The following is a 23563-nucleotide window of genomic DNA, read 5'->3' as shown; positions in this document are numbered from 1 at the left end:
ATTCCCTTTGCAACTTTAAGCACAACTGGAGAGGACTGCAGCCATTCAGTAGTCTTCTAGGGACGTGTCTCTTGAAGTGATCTACAGGGCAGGGATAAATATAATGTGCCATACATTCCGTACAAAGTACTTGCTGGATAATAATTTGGGGAGCCAGCCAAATGTGGCAAGACTATGCTAACAAAAAAAGTACCTTTTGATGGATTTGCTGAATGGGATGGCTGCTATTATTCATGTTTAACACACTTCAGAATCTTCCACTGTCTAATTTGAAGGGTCAATAGTTCACACACAAATGGAGGACCCAATAGCCCAACAAAAGCCAAATTCAAACTCCATTGTCGAGGAAAGGAATGTATCCAACCCTTCATTAAGGCTTAACCTAAGGGCGAGGAAAACAGATGTGAAATTAAGTGGTTCCATGACCAAACAGCACCCTAGAAAAAGAGATGGCACGGGCTGCCTTATCTCTTTCAACAAATCAGGAGTTAGATTTACTGAGGGTAAGGCTCAACCCTGTGTTGGACTTTGGGATCCAGCCCTTCTGGCAAAGCCAGGAGCATCAGTGTTTCACATGTGACATTACCAAAGTAGGACAAAGAACTCTATTCTGAACTTCCTGACCACATTCATCATGAGGGGAATGGAATGAAAAAGTTGCAGTGGATACAGAATACTAGTCTTACACACACTATCCCCATTCTCTTTTCCATAACCACCTGGCCTGACGATCTGAATACACAGACATGAAAGCTTGTGTTTCCTCGGTGGCAGAGATGCATCTCTAGGAACCTCTCCTTTCCTGAAATTTAACAGCTTCTCCAGGACACAACTGCCTCACTTTTGGAATATTTTCAATGCATCGTCTTCTTAGGTATAGGCAGATAACTCCATGGGGCTAAATGTGTTGTTCTAATGCTCACTGCAAAATGACGGTGCCAATGCAAATTTTACTAAAAGTACATTCTTTGCATAGAAAGCTCTCCCATCTCCTGGGGGAAAAAAGAATAACATTTGAAATCTTATGCATCATCTACAAAGCCTTGGATCGCAGAGGACCAGAATACCTGCAAAAGCTAACTCCCAAACAGTGTTTTGAAACTTTACGACAGGTAACATCAAACTATTACTTCAACGCATAAGAAACACAGTGGAAATTAATTTAGGCCTGGGGTTTATTTGAGGAAAATGGCAAACTGTCAGTTTTTAAAGAAAATCTTTAAGACACAACTTACCCCAAAAGGGATTTCATCCACCCCTTGCTGAGGAAGGTGTCTGAGCGCACAAAGAGATTTAAAACCTAAACAAGCATTGTCCGCAGAGCCCAGATGCAACGGACTACCAAGGTGGCCAGCTACCCACCACACAAGGCAAGAGGAGGTGCAGCAGTTACTCTACATGCTTCAGATATTCAGGTGTTACAGAATGGCCAAAAGCCATCATGATGAATAGGTAGAAACTAGTACATATGATTGGAACGGCTACCAATGAATTCACTGGAATCGAGGAGTTGTTTCAAACTATATACCAAGCCTACTGCAATGCTTTTAGGGACGAGCCACACACTAAGAAACCACAACCAAAATTGGAATAGTTTGTTGCAAAGCAATGAACTCTAGACAAAGTGACTGTGTTTTATCCTGTAGTACTGAAGCGAGTTATGTTGTCTTCTGCCCCATCTCTGTAGGACATAGGACTTAAAATCTGTCAGTTATTTGCTTGCTGCAACAGCTGCTTCATGTATCGTGGGTAAAGTACTGACAAGTCAAACTTTTTTTGAAAGTGCAAATGTAGGAAACAGTTGGGTATTTTGGACAGGGTGTTGGATTTCACAATCCAGATAAGAAACAACATATTTGGAGAAGAAAAATAATTTTATGGAAAGCAAAGGGAACCACAGTTGTAGAGCTGTAAATTGACTAATCAGTCTCGTCACTAGTTTTGTTTGCAAATCTTAGGGCAAAAAGAATCATCAAGGTTTAAGCATGCATTTTCAAACTACCCGTTTGAATTGGACAACGCTTTCTTTATGAAAATAGCTCTATTTGGAGATCAAGGGTTCCAAAAGAGTAATTTAGAACAAGTCATAGAATTAAATGACCTTAAAATGATGCTAATAGTGCCTCAACTGCAGGCCCCCACGAATGGGTTCTGCAGGCTAAAGGGGAGGATACCGTGAGGCTGGGCTTCACACTATTAATATGGAATGAAAATGGCAGTCAATTAGTCAATTTCAGCATTTCAGGTCACCTTGCACTGTGGCTCCAAGAGGCTTCAGCACACTATTCACTCTTGGAGTGCATTTGATATATGCTATAAAGTCATGTGTTTAGACACCACTTGTTACAGCGTCACATTCAGAAACTGTTTACATGCACTCCCTTTTCAAATTTGGGTCAGAACCCCACGTACATCAGCTGACTGGTGCCTAAGAAAAAGGAGACTTTTAAATATGTAGGAAGTAAGAATTTTGGAGACATCAGTCTGATCACTAACCACAGCTTTCTGATAAACTGGAAAAAATATATTTCAGAAAAATAAATAAGATATCTGAATGAGCAATAATGTAGAAAACTAAAATCCAAAGATATGTGTAGCTATAGAATTTGTACGGGTCCATAAGAATTTTCTGGCTATTAACTGCTGTCTAATTAGCTCACCTACATTAACTAAAGAGGCAAATGATAAACCTTTGCCACAAGTGGACCAAATTTGAATCCAACTTCATTTTAAGGGATAACTCATGCTTGCCTTTACTTCTTGTTGTAAGATGGAGCAGACATCTATGGCTACAATTTTAAATCTAGACACAATCAAAAGCCCTCGAGAATAGAAGTTACACTCCTGCATACAATCAGCAACTGTAGCAAAGAAAAATAAGTAATAACAGACAACAAACCTGCGTTTCATATACGCCCTCAATGTCTGGGGCTGACAGGTCTGCGTTGATCTCATTGATGTGTTCTTGGTACATGTCCTCAGGAACGGAGTACTCATACAGGTTGTAAACCAGGTTTGAACGTGGAAGGATTCTGTTCACCTTAGGAGACAGACATAGAACAAGGGGAAAAATGTGAGACAGGGTTGTTAAAAATAAAGAGAGTGAAATGGTTCCTGAATAAACATCTTATGTCTGCAGAGTATCTCTTTAAGGAGGGCTGCTAGGCTGAGGTACAATGAAGTGGGCATTCAGGATTTCTTCCCAAGGGCTCAACCAGCCAGTACTGGCATGAGTTAGAAAGAGGTGCATGCATGCTGTCACCTTCAAGTATGTAACTAATCAATTTTACGTTCATGTACACATTACAGCCATTGACCTAATTTCCAATCTTATGACCCTACAGCTGTGGGTGGATTATTAGAGTATGTAATGTCATTTGTATAGCCCTTTAGGCCCATTAAGTGGTGTGGGAGCACATTAGGTTGTATGATGGAACCATGCATACGGCAACTACGCATGCCTGAACAACGCGGTCAGAACAACGACAGCGTTGTTTCCACACATGCCTTTACCACGCATGCCTTCACAACAAATTTTCGTTGTAAAGGCATGTTTGGAAACAGCATACCTGGTTGTCACATGTCACCCCACCCGGCCTAAAAACAGAAGTACCCCAACCCACCTGACTCTTAAAAACGGCCTCAATACCTCCCCACCCACCCTGAGCCCAAAACCGACCCCCACCCCACCCCCAAAAATAAAACTACCCAGCTCCTAAAAACAAAATTACCCTGACCCCCACCCCTGCCCCTAAAAACCAGAACCCCCTGCCTGCCCTGAATACAAAATTACCAAAACCCCCCCACCCGCCCTAAATACAAAATTACCCTGCCCCCACCCCTAAAAACCCGACCTCCACACCGCCCCTAAATAGAAAATTGAACCAACCTCCCCACACCACCCCTAAAAACAAAATAACCCCGACCCCCTACCCACCCTAAAAACCATAGTTCTGACCCCCTCCACCCCCGCCCCTTAAACAAAATAAAAAAAAAATAACATCCCCAACCACTTCACCCCCGCCCCACCACTAAAAACCCAGCGCCACTTACCAGACTGCGTCCTTTCCTAATGGATCTTCCTTTTTCTCCGTCTTATCCACGCATTTGCCTTGTTCAGCACATGCATGGGTAAGGCAGAGAAAAAGGTCTGCGTTGTTCAGGCAAGCGTCGTTCCACTTGCATGAACAACGCAGGTGTGGTTCTGGACGCATTGTTCCGTGTCTTTCCCCATTATCAGACGTTCAGCGAAAGCACATTATCAGATGTTAAGCATGCAAAAAGTGACTTAAGCTGTGCTCTTAACTTGTCGAGTCGCAGCACTTAACGTGTGGTGATGGTAAAAACCTATGCTACAGGCCCCTGGTGAAATTCGTGGGAAACTGCTGAATCATCAACCCACATCTTACAACGGATACACCACACAAGACAGATAATTATGCAGTACTATGGTAGAGGGTGAGGAGAGAGATCCACAGGGGTGGTTGGGATTATGTCATTCCTTATGCAAGGCATATTTTATAATATTTTTATGTGCCAAATCAGGAGCCTGTGAGGAACGAGAGGGACATACAGGGATGGACTGTTATTCATGATGCAAGCAGTCACTGTATACCAAGAATTTATAATGCATATATGTATCCAGTTGTAGTGATGGATGACCCATCTCTACGTGCATCGGTTCTCTGTCCTCCTAGACAAAGTGCATTAACCACCATCCAACCTCCTAAACCAATCTTGCTCATTACTCTCTGAGATGAGGAGATCCAGTTCTGGATACTTGGGGGTACTAATCATTATCTTCAATAAACTGAAGAACTGGGAGTATACAGCTCTTTATGTTTTCCTAGGAATGGGCCATTACAGATTGACCCACATTTGGCTGGGTTAGATGGGCTAAGCTTCTATATGCCCAGGAACATTATATCCCCATTCGCTGGAGGAACTGTTAAGCCATCAACATAACATGGAGTCCACCCAAACGCAATAGCAGCATAAAGCTCATGGAATGGCAAACTACCATTTGAAGCCCATCCTTGAGTAACATATTCAAAAACATTGAGGCAGTATTAGGGGACCTGAAATTTTAGGTACATAGAATTTGTTACTTTCAGCAATACTACCTTTATGGTTCAGATGAGGATACTTTTTGAAGAAAATTTTAATTTGAAGGGCGAAGGAGTACTATGGGTGAATAGGCAGAGGTTATGGGTACAGGCCCTAACAAGGACAAGCAGAGAAGTCACCACTTGATGTTGCCACTTCAAGTCGCCCATAATCTCTTTGGAGTTTACCTGGAGGCCAACAATAAATGACCTCGGAGAAGTCAAGTAGCAGATGTAAGAGAGGGGAGGGGAAAGACCCATAAGCATGGACAACAGGGTCAACTGATTGTCAGACAACCTGCTCACAACAACAACAAAACAAAAAAAATCAAACCATCTGTAACGAGATAATACAACATTATACACACACTGACCTTGTGTGTGGTCCCAGCACCCTTATTTGTGTACATATTTAAGGTTAGGCACAGCTGCAAATTGGAGTAAAATTAAATTCTTCAGTGTTACGCATGCTTACTATATGTACCTCAGAGACAGCAAACATGTTGGTGTGGTCACTGAAATATGCATTTGTAGGTCGGGCCTACTACACAACGTAAGCTGTCTGGCTGGAAAAGACCTTCTGTCAGCTTAACCAGAACATACTGCGGTCTTGAAGCCCACTCATTTCTTACAATTGGACAACTTTAACATATTTTATTTGCTTGCTTCTTTTTCAATGGCTTGCATACGCTAGCTTGTGTTTGCCCTTCCTCTGAAACACAACTTGTGTTCTTCCGATGCTAACTTTGAAGGAACTACTTTTTTCTTTTTTCCCAAGCACTCAATAAGCGCATGGATTTTGCAGCCCTTTCCCTCGTGGGTTTCTCTCCCCCCGTCGCACCCTCTGCTGCTCTCTCGCACATGTGCTTCTCTCCCCTGCTTGCTGTGTGGCTTTCAGCGGTGTGCTCCACACTGTGCCTGTGTCCTCCTTTGACCTATGTTGTTCTCTCTCTCTCAAGTGCATCTCCTCCCCTTTCAGTGTGCTCCCTCCCTCGTGTGTTTCTTTCCCATTCCTCTCCCAAGCTGCTACCCGAACAAGATTCTCTGTTTCCCCCTTCAGACACCCCCCACAGCCATTAAAAAAAAAAAAATAGCATTGTGTTTGAAGGGCCAGGCAGCAAATTGCTACCAGGCCCTCTAATTCATTAAAAATTGCACTTTAGCACAACTTAATTTTCAATTGTTTTTTTATTTTTTATTTACTGATCCATCTAGGAACAAAAATGGTGCCTGTGTCATGACACATGCACACTTACAAAAATATGTGAACGTATCATGGCACCTTTTTTTCTTTTTTTCATGCTGTGCAGCATGAACAAAAGACATCAGCAGAAACAATAGGTCTCAGAATAAACCTATTGGCTTTGGCAATGCATGTTTGTATAGCACTTTACTAGTGTCACGGAGTTGTGGGCATGATAAATTACATAAGTAACTAAGCACACTTTAATGCACCTCACAACCTGAGCTCAGTCTCCTTCATGTTCACTGGCACCAATGGAGGGAGTTGGAGTAGGAGGTCATCCATAGCAGAATGTTCTAGCTCACAATCTAATCAATGTGCCATAAGAACTCTTAATGAGGTGACACTGATGGAGAGCGGCTGAGGTCCTCGGCTTCTCCGCTCTGTGCTGTCAGCTTAAATATCAAGAATCAGTTTGGAAGAAGTGAGGGCCCAAGTGAGAGTGAGGCTTCCGAGAGTAGATAAATGGAGGGCATCGCTGCTATTAAGACAGTACACTCTGAATGAAGTACCGAGTTATCTGGGAATTACAAGTGTGCATCTGTGTATGTTCACAGCAGCTTGCTGCCTTCCAGTCTACTGTGCAGCCTACCTTTCTATAAACTGTACTTTCCTCGGACTTGGGGATCCGCTGGTTGACACAGAAGACTCGTGGGATGTTGAGTTTGATGCAGTGGAGGTCGCTGCCAATCACAGCCCACAGACGGAAAATGCCCGGCATATTAGTCTCCCCTATCTGAAAAACACGAATATTTGCTCATTAAGGCACACAGGATTAAATAAAGTTTAGCACAAGTTGCCAACATCCTGCTCAGGCTATCTTAAACCAGTCGCCACCTGCTGCCATCACCAACATTTTATGGTCCAACTATTTGGCCCTCAGCAGACAAATATTCCCCAATATTAGCCGTAATCCCGGTACCTGCACAATCTGCCAGGGCATATCCAGTATGCTGCGCGCCGTTCGACGCAAGAAGTTTCCGAGGCCGGAAGTGGGTCCATCCCGGATGACACCTCCACCTCCAGTCATCGCATCTCCATCATCCAGCTTGCGCTTCTTCTGTCGATCTCGCCGCTGCCGAGCCTGCAGCTCCCACTTTTTCTTATGGTACCGGAGCCACACAAGGCGCTCCTCCTAAAGGAACCAGTGTGAGAAGGCCCGATTGAGAGGCTGATATAATGACAAACCCCCACCCCACCCCCCCAACAGCCAGTGACTCATGTTCAAATCAATAACATCATGTACAGTGAAAGATTCTGCATGAATATGAATACACAAATAATTGAAATGCCTCCTGCTAATGCCATGTGTAAAACAGCAACCCTTTCCTTGACGGCACTATTTCCCTTTAGCTGAAATTATTTTGCCTTGTGATACCTACATTTTATGGCCAAACTCCTAGGAGAACCGCTCAAAGGCAGCAAATTTCCTTAACAACGTGGGAAAATGTGTGGGGAATGAGCAACTCCCAGACCTCAGTATCACCAGCGTTTGCTACATCACATCAGTTTTTACACCTATCTACAACTACAGATGAGACCTGTATGTAGACAGTGCACTTCATCAAGTAGCTGGGTGTAGGGTTCAGAGGGTGAAGGTAAAATGTAACGGATTAGCAGCCACATAGGATGTGATGCTATCACACTGGATTATGGAGCGATACCTTCCCAGCCCTTGGAGCCAGTGCTTTGCTGATATTCCTAAAATCAAGTATGTCATTTTTTTGCGTGAAGGCGTAGTTATCCAATAGAGTCACAATACTTCTCCAAGCACATAAATGAGCAAGGCTAATGAATTCGAAGAAGATACCCATGATTGAAAACTAGAATTACAAGCAAGTAAATTTTGCTTCACAGGATACGTTACAGGATATTGTTTGGCATTCATAAACACAGAATATGATAACAAGCTATCCTTTGACTCCAGAAGAAGCTAAATCATGGAAACAGCAAGAAAACTCTGACTTCTTTGGTTAGTAACTTTCATCAAATACTCGGCCTACTTGATTTGCCACACTCGGGGACAAACAGTAATATTTTGATAACAGTAGGGATGAAAATGTCACTTACCCAGTGTACATCTGTTCGTGGCATCAGTCGCTGAGATTCACATGGTCTGCATAGCTCGCCATCTGGTGTCGGGTCGGAGTGTTACAAGTTGTTTTTCTTCGAAGAAGTGTTTTCGAGTCACTGGACCGAGTGACTCCTCCTTCTGTGCTCATTGCGCATGGGCGTCGACTCCATCTTCGATTGTTTTCCCCGCAGAGGGTGAGGTAGGAGTTGTACTATAGTAATAGTGCCCGCGCAATGAAATGTGTAAGTATGTACCTATTAAAGGTTTAAATAATATATATACAAATGTACAAAATTGAAGGTAACTTCTGAACTGCTACAGGCTTCCGGGGAGGTGGGTGGGCCCATGTGAATCTCAGCGACTGATGCCACGAACAGATGTACACTGGGTAAGTGACATTTTCAGTTCGATGGCATCTGTCGCTGTAGATACACATGGTCTGCATAGACTAGTAAGCAGTTATTTCCCCATAAGCGGTGGTTTAGCCTGTAGGAGTAGAAGTTGTCTGAAATAGAGTTCTTAATACAGCTTGACCTACTGCAGCTTGTTGTGCGGATAGCACATCTATACAGTAGTGTTTGGTGAATGTGTGAGGCGTAGACCATGTGGCTGCCTTACATATTTCATGCATTGGGATGTTTCCTAAAAAGGCCATTGAAGCACCTTTTTCCTTGTTGAATGTGCCCTGGGAGTAATGGGCAGTTGTCTTTTTGCTTTAAGGTAGCAGATTTGGATGCATTTAACAATCCATCTGGCTATACCTTGTTTTGATATTGGGTTACCTGCATGAGGTTTTTGGAATGCAATAAATAGCTGTTTAGTCTTTCTGATGTTCTTCGTTCTGTCAATGTAGTACATTAATGCTCTTTTGACATCTAATGTATGTAGTGCTCTTTCAGCCACAGAATCTGGCTGTGGGAAAAAAACTGGTAGTTCTACCGTTTGATTTAGATGGAACGGTGAAATAACTTTTGGTAAAAATTTTGGATTAGGTCGTAGGACGACCTTATTTTTATGTATTTGTATAAAAGGTTCCTGTGTTGTGAACGCCTGAATTTCACTTACTCTTCTCAGAGATGTAATGGCGATGAGAAAGGCAACTTTCCAGGTTAGGAATTTTATTCCGCAAGAGTGCATGGGTTCGAAAGGTGGGCCCATGAGTCTTGTTAGGACCACGTTTAGGTTCCATGAAGGAACAGGTGGTGTTCTTGGTGGTATAATTCTTTTAAGACCTTCTATGAATGCTTTGATGACTGGTATCCTATACAAGGAAGTTGAATAGGTAGTCTGCAGGTATGCAGATATTGCTGCAAGGTGTATTTTAATAGAAGAGAAGGCTAGCTTTGCTTTTTGTAAATGGAGCAAGTAATTTACTATATGTTTTGGAGTTGCGTCTAGTGGTTGTATCTGATTATGATGGCAGTAACAAACAAATCTTTTCCACTTACTTGCGTAGCAGTGTCTAGTGGATGGCCTTCTGGCCTGCTTTAAGACTTCCATACACTCTTGGTTAAGTTGTAAGTGTCCGAATTCTATGATTTCAGGAGCCAGATTGCTAGATTCAGCGATGCTGGATCTGGGTGTCTGATCTGTTGGTTGTGTTGCGTTAACAGATCTGGTTTGTTGGGCAGTTTGATGTGGGGTACTACAGATAGATCTAGCAGTGTTGTGTACCAGGGTTGTCTTGCCCACGTTGGTGCTATTAAAATGAGTTTGAGTTTGTTTTGACTCAATTTGTTTACTAGATAAGGGAGGAGAGGGAGAGGAGGAAAAGCGTAAGCAAATATTCCTGACCAGTTCATCCATAGGGCATTGCCTTGGGACTGCTTGTGTGGGTATCTGGACGCGAAGTTTTGGCATTTTGCGTTCTCTTTTGTTGCAAATAAGTCTATTTGAGGTGTTCCCCAGAGTGTGAAGTAGGTGTTCAGAATTTGTGGGTGGATTTCCCATTCGTGGACTTGCTGGTGATCTCGAGAGAGATTGTCTGCCAGTTGATTCTGGATCCCTGGAATAAACTGTGCTACTAGGCGAATTTGATGGTGGATTGCCCACTTCCATATGTTTTGAGCTAATAAGCTTAACTGCGTTGAATGTGTTCCTCCTTGTTTGTTTAGATAATACATCGTTGTCATGTTGTCTGTTTTGACAAGGATGTATTTGTGGGTTATGATTGGTTGGAAAGCTTTTAGTGCTTGAAAAACTGCTAATAATTCTAGATGATTTATATGCAGTTTTGTTTGATGTATGTTCCATTGTCCTCTTATGTTGTGTTGATTGAGATGTGCTCCCCACCCTGTCATGGAAGCATCTGTTGTTATTATGTACTGTGGCACTGGGTCTTGGAAAAGCCGCCCTTTGTTTAAATTTATACTGTTCCACCATAGAAGCGAGAGGTAAGTTTGGCGGTCTATTAACACCAGATCTAGAAGGTGACCCTGTGCTTGAGACCACTGTGAGGCTAGGCACTGTTGTAAGGGCCTCATGTGCAGTCTTGCGTTTGGGACAATGGCTATGCATGAGGACATCATGCCTAGGAGCTGTAGTATTGTTCTTACTTGTATTGTTTGATTTGGAGACATGTGTTGAATGACTCTGTTGAAATTGTGAATTCTTTGTGGAGTTGGCGTTGCTACTCCTTTTGTCGTGTCTATTATGGCTCCTAGATATTGCTGTACTTTGCTTGGCTGAATGTTGGATTTTGCAAAGTTGACGGTGAACCTTAGTTTGTAGAGGGTTTGTATGACTTGATTTGTGTGGTTTGAGCATTGTATGAGCGAACTGGTTTTGATTAGCCAGTCGTCTAGATACGGGAATACATGTATTTGCTGCCTTCTGATGTGTGCAGCGACTACTGCTAGGCATTTTGTGAATACCCTTGAAGCGGTTGTTAAACCGAAAGGCAATACTTTGAATTGGTAATGTATTCCTTTGAATACAAACCTTAGATATTTTCTGTGTGATTGATGTATTGGTATATGGAAATATGCGTCTTTGAGGTCTAGGGTTGTCATGTAGTTGTGTTTTTTGAGCAATGGTAACACTTCTTGTAGTGTGACCATGTGAAAGTGGTCTGATTTGATGAATGTGTTTACTACTCTGAGGTCTAGAATTGGTCTCAGTGTTTTGTCCTTTTTTGGTATCAAGAAGTACAGTGAATAAACTCCTGTGTTTATTTGTGTGCTTGGTACTAATTCTATTGCATCTTTTTGCAGTAGTGCTTGAACTTCTATCTCTAGAAGCTGTGAATGGTGTTTTGATAAATTTTGTGATTTTGGTGGTATGTCTGGAGGGAATTGCAGGAATTCTATGCAATAACCATGTTGGATAATTGCTAGGACCCATGTGTCTGTAGTTATTTCCTCCCATGCTTCGTAATATTGACCTATCCTTCCCCCCACTGGTGTTGTGTGGGGGGGGTGAGTGACGTGTGAGTCACTGCTTGTTGGTAGTGGTTTTGGGGCTTTGAAATCTTCCTCTATTCCTAGGGAATTGCCCTCCTCTATACTGGCCCCGAAAGCCTCCCCTGTACTGTCCCTGGTAGGTGGACGGTGCGGACTGTGAGGTACTGGCTTGTGTGGCCTGACCCCGAAACCCTCCTCTAAAAGGTGTTTTGCGGAAGGTGGTATAAGATCCTCTGCTCTGCGGGGAGTAGAGTGCGCCCATGGCCTTGGCAGTGTCAGTGTCCTTTTTGAGCTTTTCTATGGCTGTGTCGACCTCCGGACCGAACAGAAGTTTTTCGTTTACTGGCATGTTAAGTACTGCCTGCTGAATTTCTGGCTTGAATCCAGACGTTCTGAGCCATGCGTGCCTACGGATGGTAACCGACGTATTAATGGTCCTTGCGGCTGTGTCTGCTGCATCCATAGAGGAGCGTATTTGATTGTTGGAGATGTTTTGACCCTCCTCAACAACCTGTTTTGCTCTTTTTTGTAGATCTTTTGGGAGATGTTCAATGAGATGCTGCATCTCATCCCAGTGGGCTCTGTCGTATCGCGCTAGCAGCGCTTGTGAGTTTGCGATGCGACACTGGTTTGCTGCCTGGACAGCGACCCTCTTCCCGGCTGCATCGAACTTTCTGCTTTCTTTATCTGGGGGAGGTGCATCCCCAGAAGTGTGTGAATTTGCCCGTTTTCTGGCAGCCCCTACCACCACAGAATCTGGTGGCAGCTGAGAGGTGATGAATACAGGGTCCGTAGGAGGCGCCTTATACTTTTTGTCCACTCTAGGCGTTCCTGCCCTACTTTTAACTGGCTCCTTGAAGATCTCCTTTGCATGGCGTAGCATGCCTGGGAGCATAGGCAGGCTTTGGTAGGAGCTGTGGGTGGAGGAGAGGGTGTTAAATAAAAAGTCATCCTCTACTTGTTCAGAGTGTAGTTCCACATTATGGAACTGAGCTGCTCTAGCCACCACTTGTGAATAGGCTGTGCTGTCCTCAGGTGGTGATGGCCTAGTTGGGTATGTGTCTGGGCTGTTATCAGACACTGGTGCATCGTACAAGTCCCACGCGTCTTGATCTTGGTCGTCGTGGCTCATGGCGGTGTGAGCTGGCGAATGTGACGGGGTGTAAGTTGGCAAAGCCGGAGTTACAGGTGGAGGCGAGGGAGGAGGTGTTACCGTCTTTGCTGTTTGTTGCTGAGGAGCCTCTCGTGCTCCAAACTGAAGTGTTCTCTTTCTTTTTACAGGTGGAAGGGTACTGATCTTCCCTGTCCCCTGCTGAATAAAGATACGCTTTTGCGTGTGATCCACTTCAGTGGATTGCAGTTCTTGTTCGAATCTGTGTCTTTTCATTTGTGAAGACATAGAATGTTCTTCAGTATAGGAGCCTGAAACTGGGTCTGTTGGTGCTTTTTTCGGCTCCGAAAACCCTGTTGTTTGTTTTTTCGGCTCCGAGGTAACCTTCCTCTTCTTCTGTGCCGAAAAATCTTGGCCTCTATGGTCTTCGGCGCCACTGTCTCAGCGTCGATCCGTGTCGACACCGAACTCTCGGTGTCGATGCTTCTCTTTAGCACTCTCTCGGTCCCGAGGAGGCTGCGTGCCGGTGTCTCGACCGGAGTCGGACGATCTCGACACTGAATGGGCCTTTTTCGGTGCCGATTGTTGGTCACCGTGAATTTGGGTTGAGCCATGGCCGGGTGGCAGTGGCGTCCCCTGGGCCTTTTTGCCTTTTTTAATTTCTGATCTCGACGTCTTACTCACAGTTTTTGTATTGTCGAGTTCGTCGGAGTCTGAATCCTGGATGGAAAAGGATTCCTCCTGTTCCTCTTCTGTCTCGAACTGCCGATGCTCTTTTGGCGTGGACGCCATCTGCAGTCTTCTCGCTCGACGGTCGCGCAGAGTTTTTCGGGACCGGAACGCCCGACAGGCCTCACAGGATTCTTCGCTGTGCTCGGGTGACAGGCACAGGTTACAGACCGAGTGTTGGTCCGTATAGGGATATTTGTTGTGGCATTCAGGGCAGAATCGAAACGGGGTCCGTTCCATCGGCGTTGTTCTCCACGCGGTCGGGCCGACTAGGCCCCGACGGTGTGCCGAAATCTACCCCGAAGGGCACCGAAGCGCTTCGATGTTCAATGCGTCGTCGTATGTGTTTATCTCGAACCGGATCGCAACGATACCGTCGAAAATCTTCCGTTTTCAGCTATCTTTCCGTTCCGAAACTCGGAGCGACAGGAACACGTCCGAACCCGATGGCGGAAAGAAAACAATCGAAGTTGGAGTCGACGCCCATGCGCAATGAGCACAGAAGGAGGAGTCACTCGGTCCAGTGACTCGAAAACACTTCTTCGAAGAAAAACAACTTGTAACACTCCGACCCAACACCAGATGGCGAGCTATGCAGACCATGTGTATCTACAGCGACAGATGCCATCGAACCTTTATTTTCAAGATGATGTATGGTATGTTTCACTGAAAGAAATATTCTTCAAAACTCTAACAATAGTTGCCTTCAATATTGACGACTGTTTTTTTTTTTTTACTACAATAAAAGGACAAGTTGGACCTCGGCAACACATAGTGAAACTACACTATTCACCTGGACCATAATTAAAATAATTGAAAACTAAGTTTCATTTTTCAGACCCCTTTGGTAACGTCCAGACAGTATCTAAGAACATTTTTAAGATCGGAAGTATAAAGAAATCTCTCTGCTGCAGAGGGGAGATTTGGAAAGGGCACTAGCAGAGAACTAGGTTGCTTAGTGAGAGAATCTGAATTACACTAGAGTTACAAGGTAAGAGAAGAAAAAGTAATTGAGGTCATTCAGTATTGGTATCATGCCAGGAGGAATCTGGAAGGGAAGCAAACACTCTTGAAACCTTATAAAATCAGTTTTATTAACAGAAGAAAGAGTTCAGTCAAGGACATTTCCTTTTATTTTTCCAATAGTTAGCGAAGGTACGTTAAAGGGGAGATCTGCAGGTCAGGTTTTACTAAACAGGACAAGTAAGAAGTGCCATTTCTTTCTTCATGTTGAGTTCACATCAGTTTGGAGACACAGGACTCCTTACTTTTAATGATCTAGCAAAATCTTGTCGCTAGGCCTTTGGACTTCCTCCAGGTGGTCATACACTACAGAAGCAGGTTAAGGTGTCTACAATAAAATGTTCACAAGAACGGTCAGTCAAGCTCCGAGGTGCAGGGTTATGCCGAAGGACTTTGCCATACTTTCTTGGCGATGCCATCTGGCCTACAAGGTAGTCTTCTTCTTGGTCTCTGAAAACAGAAGCTTATCCTGAAACCATCACTGGCCAGACAGTCAGCACATTCTATCCTTGGATTGTTTCAGCCTGATGTTGACTTGTAAAATCATGAGCCAATAAATACGGCAAACCCACTGGGCTGGATACTGGATATATAGACACAATTACTCCGTATTTTCCTTGGATGCAAAGAGTTGCAACTGAAGTGATTCCCAGAAAATGTTCCTACTTTGAAGCTGTTGTTAATTACACATTCATGTTTTTCTTAAAGGATTCTTGGTTTGTATGATGTGAACTTTCAAAATCTGGAACGTGTTATACTGATCGAAACGTTTCTTGCAAACAACCAATAACAGTTTCGCAGAACTTGCCCTGATTCTGAAAGTAATTTAGATTGCTTGCTCAAAGAGTACACAGCTTTTTAAGTTTGATGAAGAAATGGAAGAAAATAGGTTAGGGCTAGGTGAATGGGTCCTAGTTGCAGAATTTTGATTTGATTTAAATTTATAGAGCACATCATTTACCCAAGGACATCGAGGCACTATAGTTAGGGACGAACACTGGTAAAATAGTGTCACAAACCAAGTGAAAAACTAGGCCAGGAGATACTATAAAGTGTAAAGCCAGGTCTTAAGCGTCTTTCTAAAAGGAAAATGTTCAGCAATCACAGTCCAGAACTGGCGGAGCACATTCCAAAGTTTGGTCACTGCAACTGAAAAGGCTCGGTCTCCCCATCTCGTCTTGCAAACTCTAGGCAAGGAGACCTGAGCAGAGGTTTCTGCCTAGAGTATAACAATGGAACATATTTTTGATTCCAGCAGGACTAATCTGGTAAAGCGCCTTATACACAATGCAGATGGCATTGAGCATGATGCGTTTTCTGACGGAGCCAATGCAACTCACCCAACCCAGCAGCTTCAGAATATCCAATACAACTCTGGCCAATGCATTCTGTACTCTCTGCAGCACTGTTACGGTGGCAGAGGTAGATTCCAAGTAAAGGGAGTTACAGCAGTCTACTCTAGACATGACTAACCTGCTTCCACGCTGATATGGAAAGAAATAGAAGTATTTCCTTTAGCTTCTTAATGAACCAGAAGCAGGTTACCACCATACAGTTTGCCTGACCGCTCAAGGATAGTTCAGTATCTAAAATAACCACAATATTTTTAGCCTTCTCTGCAGGAACTGGAGGAGTACCTAAGGAGTCTGGTCACCAGCTACCATTCCAGACTGAGGTCTGTGTGCCAAAAAGCAGCACCTCAGTTTTCTCCCCATTGAGCTTAAGAAATGAGATGCCATCCAAGCAGCCACTGCTCACATGCAAAGGGAGAAATTATGCGCAGTGTCACCCAAATTCCTAGGGATCAATACAATAATTTGGGTATCACCTGGGTATGAAATTATATTCGGCCCAAAGGCCTGAAGGGTGGCTGTGAGAGGAGACACATACGGATTTAAAAGTGTCAGACTCGAAGACGAACCTTGCGGCACACCACAAGGTTGACATGGTAGGTTTTATCATTTGATCACTATGTTCCTTGAAGTATTAAGACAACTGATTTAGACCGCCATTCCATCACAGAGCTGTCTGGTCCTATGAATATCTCTCGAGCTGCATTTCAGAGTGAGGTCCAAAGCAGATTGGTTTTCTCCTGAAGCCACCACGGAAGAGGTTAAAATACTGTATATGTCATTGATAGGTGTAGAGATATAGCCCAGTTGCTAAGGTGATTAACTTGGATACTTAGATTGTAATTCAGCCACTGGTACTTGAGCAAAACAAAACCTGGGTAATTCCGAGCAAAGCACTTAACCTCTTTACAAGTCTGAACAATTTCATGCACACTGTAATGTATGTGTATAAAGTAGAGAAAATGAGTAACACAAATGTGGAAAAACCACCATGTAAAATTTTCAAGAAACTGTTTTGGGATCTTGATAACTTTTTCCATCGAGCAATTTCATGTCTGGAGATCGCCCAAGAGTCAAATTTCAGCTTTGTGTTTATGGGAGTACAATCATCAGACCGCTCACCACCACCTTTGATGTATTCCACATCATTTCAGGCGAGGTCTTCGCTCTGCTGTAGATATCAAAAATTATTTTTACTTCAATTTATTTAAATTCCATTGGGTGTTTGAAAAGCAAAGTATTATTCTTCCACAAAACAGGAAGGTTTGGGTTCGCACTAACCGATTATATGCTCACAACTTGGGCGTGGATGGATACTGTGGGTGCTAGAGTCTTAGCACCCAAGCCTGTTTGGCACAGTATGATGGCTGGAGTTAGTCGATGTGTGAAAAAGATTTAGGACCTGGAAAGAAAAAAACATGCAGTTCCTCGCTGGGGGTTAGGTTATCGGCATACACAATGATCTATTATTATCCATAAAGAGGCATCTCAGGAGCTTGCTGTGTTAAATTTAATTCCAGTCTCCTCTTTCTGTCATTCATACCATGGCAAGATGAAGGTCTTCAAAGAATGGGTCACACTGGTTGGAGCTGAAGTGACAAAGGTCACATCTCCTGAATGATCCTAAAGCAACCAGCCAAATTCCTTGTGTGTACTTCATTATCTGGCATGATTAAAAGTTCATCTGCCCCTTCATAAGGATAGCTATCCCCTTCATGTTTTGAAAACGCACTGTAAAATATGCTGCCAAGCAAATTCTTTCCACTTTTTTCATGATCTTTGGTTACTGTTAGAAAACAAAGCCCTTAGGCGTTTCCTTCGTTCCAGACTTATCTTTTGCAGAAGTTCCTACATTCACACAGGACGATCGCAGTGTGAGAATGCTGATGTAGGTGCTCTTCTTATGGTAGTAAGTCCATTCTCTGGTTCTGCATGGTGCACACCTTTATGCTTGTCAGGCTCCAACTCTCTTCCACGGTTTGAGTCTGTCTGAAGGGGGAGCGTGGATGCTCATGTCTCTGAGGGGGAGCCAGAACGTTTAGGCCAGTGGCTAAATTCCTTGTTGCTGCAGGAGCAGCCAGAAACCAATGTCAGTGCAGTGTCAGTCTGTGGGCTTCTGACTGCGTCAAGCTCAGATCACCATTGTTGGAGTTTTCACCCTGTTTCTTCCAACCAAGATAAAGCCTAGTGAGGATTATTCAAGAGCCTGACTGACAACTGTGCTTTTGCTTCACTAGACCTTTGGGTTTACACTGCCCACCGAAATTTAAAAGTCAGTACACAGTTTCTTCAGGATCCCCTGGAACTCAGTCTCAACTTAAATCTTTCCTCCTTCAGAACAACCATGAAGTTCTTGGCTAGCCTTTTTGCGGACAGTCTTTGGGTGCAATTGAAAACCGAGCATGCACACCACAGACACATTGGCCCTCATTACAAGTCTGGTGGTCTACTGACCGTCAGACTCGCGGTGGCGTTCCCACCGCCATCGGGCTGGCAGTGAAGACCGCCAGATTACGAGTGTGGGGGTTTGGCACTTAATTGTTCCTACGGCCAGGGCAGTATGACCACCGGGCAGGAGATAAGCATCTCTGACCCTGCAGTCTACAAAAGACCGCTGGCGGTTTCACGAGTCCCCTTCCTGCCAGGGATTTTGTGGTGGTAGCACCGCCACAAAATCCCTGGCGGGAAGGCTACAGGCACAGGAATTTGCATTCCTGTCGCCAGTAGATGACTCCCCAACCCCCCTTTCCATACCAGAACCCCTCTGTCCCCACCCGTACGAGGCCCCCCCTCCCCAGCATACACGCACACCCACATGCACTCATCCACAAACACGAACATACACACATTCACCCACACGCATCCATACACGCATTACACAGACATTCCAACACACTCACTTCAACAATCATACGTGCATTCATATTCCTACACACACACACATACACACAGCCATGCGCACACACATTCAAACACGCTTACTAACACTCATACACTCAAGCATGCACACTTACATTCACACACGCAGACAACACCCACACAACACCCTCACCCTCCTTCCCTGTCGGACGATCAACTTACCTTGTCCGGCGAAGAGGTCGTCCAGCAGGGAACGGGTGCTTCCACCGCAGGCAGCGCCCCGCCATCAAGACACCGCCAGGGTGTATTACAGGTTGTAATACGGCTGGTGGAGTCCTTTTGGTGGGGCGGTGCTGGGTGGTGGAACAGCCTCTGCGCCTCTGACCACCAACACGACTACTGGTGAATTTCCAATCAAACTGTGGCAGAAATCCCACAGTACTCGTAATATGGCGGTCAGCAGTCTGTGTAAAAGACCGCCAAAGTCGTAATGAAGGCCATTGTGTTTGGATCCATCACTGGCAAATGTTGAGGTCAGGGTTTGACTTGGAGGATTTGGTGATGCAGAAGGGGGTAGCCAAAAGACCAATAACTTGAAATAGTGTAGGCATAGAGTACCTGAAAGAACAGACTATTAACTCTTGCTTGTTGGAGACAAGATAGGCCTGGTCCAGACCCGTGGGCTGTACTCTCACCTTTCACTCACACTCAGTGATGAAGTCAATCTTCAAATGTCAGACAAGTTACTTACCTTTGGTAAGGCCTTACCTGGTAGAGACAATATCTAGTTGCAGATTCCTTGCACTAGAGTTTCCCCCAGGCATCAGTCTGGATCCGGAGATTTTGCTTGAGCAGTACCACTGTGTGCTGTTAAGTGGTGTCGATCGGCTCTGCGTCTGTCGTCCGCTCCAGATATGACGTTGACAGTCCTATTTAGGTGTCACCCTGGCATGCTGACATCAGTTTCTTTTCACAGCTTTCCACGCCAGAAGAGGAAATCCATGAACAACACTGACCACTGGTGCGTCAAAACTAGGGCCCTGAAAGGAGAGTCCCTGATCCTAGAAATCAATTCACAGAGCAGGAAGGATGGGTGGGTCGGTAAGGAATCTGCAACTAGATAATGTCTCTACCAGGTAAGGCGTTACCAAAGGTAAGTAACTTGTCCATCTGGTAGAGACATCTAGTTGCAGATTCCTTACCTTTGAATAAAAACCCAAGCAATACCATCCCGAGGTGGATCTGCGAACTAAGATCATACTAGAAAGTCCTGCAGAACCGAACGGGCAAAGTACCCATCCCTATGGACCTCAGTGTGAAGACAGTAATGTTTGGTGAATGTGTGCAGAGATGTCCCCATTGCCGCTTTACAGATATCAAGGACTGGAGCTCTGTGTGCTAATGCAGGGGTCACAGCTGTAGCTTGGGTGGAATGAGCATGCAAGCCCCCAGAGGGTTGCTTTTTGGCCAGTGCATAGCAGATCTTAATGCAGAGGACGGCTTATCTGGAGATAGCCCACTTATGCACTGCTCGATCTTTATCTGCACCCACATACCTGACAACATCCACCCTGAACTCTTGTACGATCAAGGTGGAACACCAACGCTCTTTTTGGGTCCAGGCAGTAGAGTCTCTCCTCTTCCTCAGAAGGTTGTGGGGGTGCATAAAAAGTAGGCAAGGCTTACGGATTGGCCTTCATGAAAAGGAGTGATCACTTTTGGCTACAAGAAAGGCTGTTTTCAAAGTGAGAAGCTTGAGAGGACAATTGTGGAGAGGCTCGAAAGGAGCGCACATCAAATATCAAAACCAAATTCCAATCCCAATGGGGCACAATGAAAGGGGATGGAGAAAATACACGTGTAAGACCTTTGAGGGACCTATTTACAATATGAGATTTAACAAAAGAACTTTGATCAGGCAACCTAAAAAAAAGCAGAAATGGCACACAAAACCTTTGAAAGTGTCCTGCTGCGCCAAAGAAAGTATAAACAGAACATCAGAGAGAGGGGCAAAAAAAGGGGTCAACAGACTTGTCTGTGAACTATGCCACAAATTTTTTCCAACAACAGGGGTATATCGTTTTGGTGGAGGGACACCTGGGTGCCAAGATAACGTTACAGATTTTGGGCGTAAGATCAAACAGTTGTCGCCACTCAATCCCCACACAAAAAGCGGAGAATGGACAGGTTCGGGTGCAGAACCCTCCCCTGCTGCTGCGACAGAAGATCCTCCTGAAGGGGGCAGTTTGATCGGAGGATAGACGGCCATGTTCAATAGCTTGAGATACTAAACTCTCTGTGCCCAGTCCAGAACAACAAGAATTACTTGGGAACAGTCGTTCTTGATCTTCTTGAGAAATCTGAGCAGAAGTAGTATGGGCTGAAAGGCATACAGGAGGCCTAAGTTCCACTTGAGACAAAAAGCATCTGTCACTACTGTCAGATCTGGTTGGGGAAGGGAGAGGGATCTGCCTCTGACCCAATCGTGATTCGTTAAGCACCACAGCAGATCTTGCACATCTCCCTCTGATATCTAGAGATTCCCTGCATGCTACACCCACTGGAACTTCAGGTCCCACTGTTGATCCAGCATATGCCATCTGGCATGTGCCACCAGCAGGTTGCAGGAGGCCATGAGGCCTAGCAGCCTCAGAGACATGCTCACCGAAATTCAGGATAGAAGCTGAAACATAGGTATCATAGCCTGAATATCCTGGACTCGCCGCTTGGGAGGATAAGCGCGAAACTGCACTGTGTCCAAAACAGCTTAGATGAAAGGGAGAATCGGAGAGGGAGTCTGGTGTGACTTTGGCACACTGATAGTGAACCCCAGAGGATGCAGGAGGTCCTTGTTACTCTGGAGGTTGAAGACGACAGCCTGCGTTGAGCCCGCCTTCAACAGCCAGTAGTTGAGATAGGGGGGAAGACTGAAACTCCTGATCTGCACAAAAGAGCTGCGACCACCGCCATTTCCTTTGTGAACTCCTGAGGGGCTCTGATAAGGCCAAAGGGGAGCACAGTGAACTGAAAGTGCTCTTGGATTACTGTGATCTGCAAGTAATGCCTGTGGGCAGGCAGGACAGGAATAAGGAAATATGCACCCTGCAAGTCCAACGCTACGATCCAGTCTCCTAAGTCCAGGGCAGATAGAACCTGAGGGAGAGTGAGCATTTTGAACTTCTGCTTCTTGAGGAAGAGATTGAGGAACCGGAGGTCAAGGATACGGCAAAGGTCCTTGTCCTTTTTGGGTACCAGAAAGTAGCAGAAATAGAAACCACAACGTAGGGTCCCTATGCCAGAAGTAGTCCTGGCATAGGGACCCTCTCTATGGCTCCCTTGGCCACAAGAGCAGTAACTTCCTCTCAGAAAAGCACCATGTGATCCTCCATCATCCGATCATAGGATGGTGGCATGGATGGAGGGGCTGTCTTGAAGGGGAGTAGCCCCTTCTGACTAGCTGCAAAACCAACCTGTGTAACATGATGGATTGCCAGCGGAGAAGGTGGTGTCGAATTCTCCCTCGGAATGGTCCAGTGTGGGGGAAGAGTCAGACTAGGAAGGTTCGGAGGCAGCTGCAGAGGGGAGGGGCGGCCAACTGGCCAGACCGCTGGCCCCTGACCCACATTGTCGGTGGATCCCACAATTCGGGGCGACGCAGAGGCTGAGCAGCATGCATGAAGCGGTGGCTGGATGGGAACGGACGCAGGTGGGCGCCCCTTCCGTAGCAACGAAAGGGACAAAAGGCAGACTGAGGCAGACGAGGAGCCGCCACAAGACCCAAGGACCTGGCCGTAGCACGAGACGAGTGCCATCAAAGGGCATGTCCATCAGACTGGCTTAGACATGCCCCTGAAAAGCCAGACATCCCCAACCAGGCGTGGCACCTCAGGGCCACCATCAACAAAACGATCTGCACAGTGAGTCGGTCGCATCCAGTCCACATCAGACTGTGAACTTTGCTGCATCTTTCCCATCAGCAACTGCCTGAGAGAGCACAGTCCAGGCCTCCTCTGGGACCTGTGGCAACACTTGCGCAACCGTATCCCACAGACTGAGAATAGCGGGCCAAAAGGCATGCGGTGTTCAAGGACCACAATGCAATGCTGGTGGAAGAAAACATCTTCTTCACAAGTGTGTCCAGTCTATTGGGTTCCCTATCTGGAGGCTGCGGAAGGGAACGCTCTCTGGAAGGTCGAGGCTTGGATAACCAAGCTCTCAGGGGTGGAGTGTTGCGTCAGAAAACTTGGGATGCCCGGGGTGATGGGGACGGGCAGTTGCCCTGTTCACAGGAGCCCCTGTACTGGGTTTGGACGAGGTACCCAGTATGATATTTGTAAGGGCTTCACTAAACGAGAGCAGGGGTTCAGAGGATGAAGCTCCAGGTTGAATCACCTCTGTCAGAAGATTAGTCCTGGCTGCCACCGAAGGCAGCTCAAGGTCCAGGACCTCAGCTGCTCTTTGCACCACCATTGAGTATGAAGCCCCCTTCTCCATAGCCACGGTAGGGGAGAAAGCATGCCGGTATCTGGCAAAGTATCCAGTCCGCTGGCTTCACCCAAGTCTGTATGCCAGTACATCGGTTGTCCTGGAGCTGGTATTTTAAAGGGTCCAGAGACCTCTCCCATGCCTCACCATAACCTAGCCCATAAGAAAGGGGCTAAGGATC

At 45.3% G+C, this 23563-nt stretch overlaps 1 protein-coding gene across 1 annotated transcript in view; it reads right to left on the bottom strand.

Moving 5' to 3' along the window:
* POLE (DNA polymerase epsilon, catalytic subunit) overlaps positions 1-23563 on the bottom strand; it is a 293620-nt gene that overhangs the window by 111133 nt on the left and 158924 nt on the right. Inside the window, exons 31-33 of the mRNA XM_069214647.1 lie at positions 7271-7483; positions 6941-7084; positions 2900-3040 (exon numbers count right to left, since the gene is read on the bottom strand). Coding sequence (XP_069070748.1) covers positions 2900-3040; positions 6941-7084; positions 7271-7483 — 498 coding nt within the window. The remainder of the gene's footprint in view (positions 1-2899; positions 3041-6940; positions 7085-7270; positions 7484-23563) is intronic.

Source organism: Pleurodeles waltl, chromosome 11 (assembly GCF_031143425.1).
Source record: "Pleurodeles waltl isolate 20211129_DDA chromosome 11, aPleWal1.hap1.20221129, whole genome shotgun sequence".
Lineage (NCBI taxonomy): Eukaryota > Metazoa > Chordata > Amphibia > Caudata > Salamandridae > Pleurodeles > Pleurodeles waltl.
The sequence above is the reverse complement of the archived record's forward strand: the minus strand, read 5'-3'. Positions and strand labels throughout refer to the sequence as shown.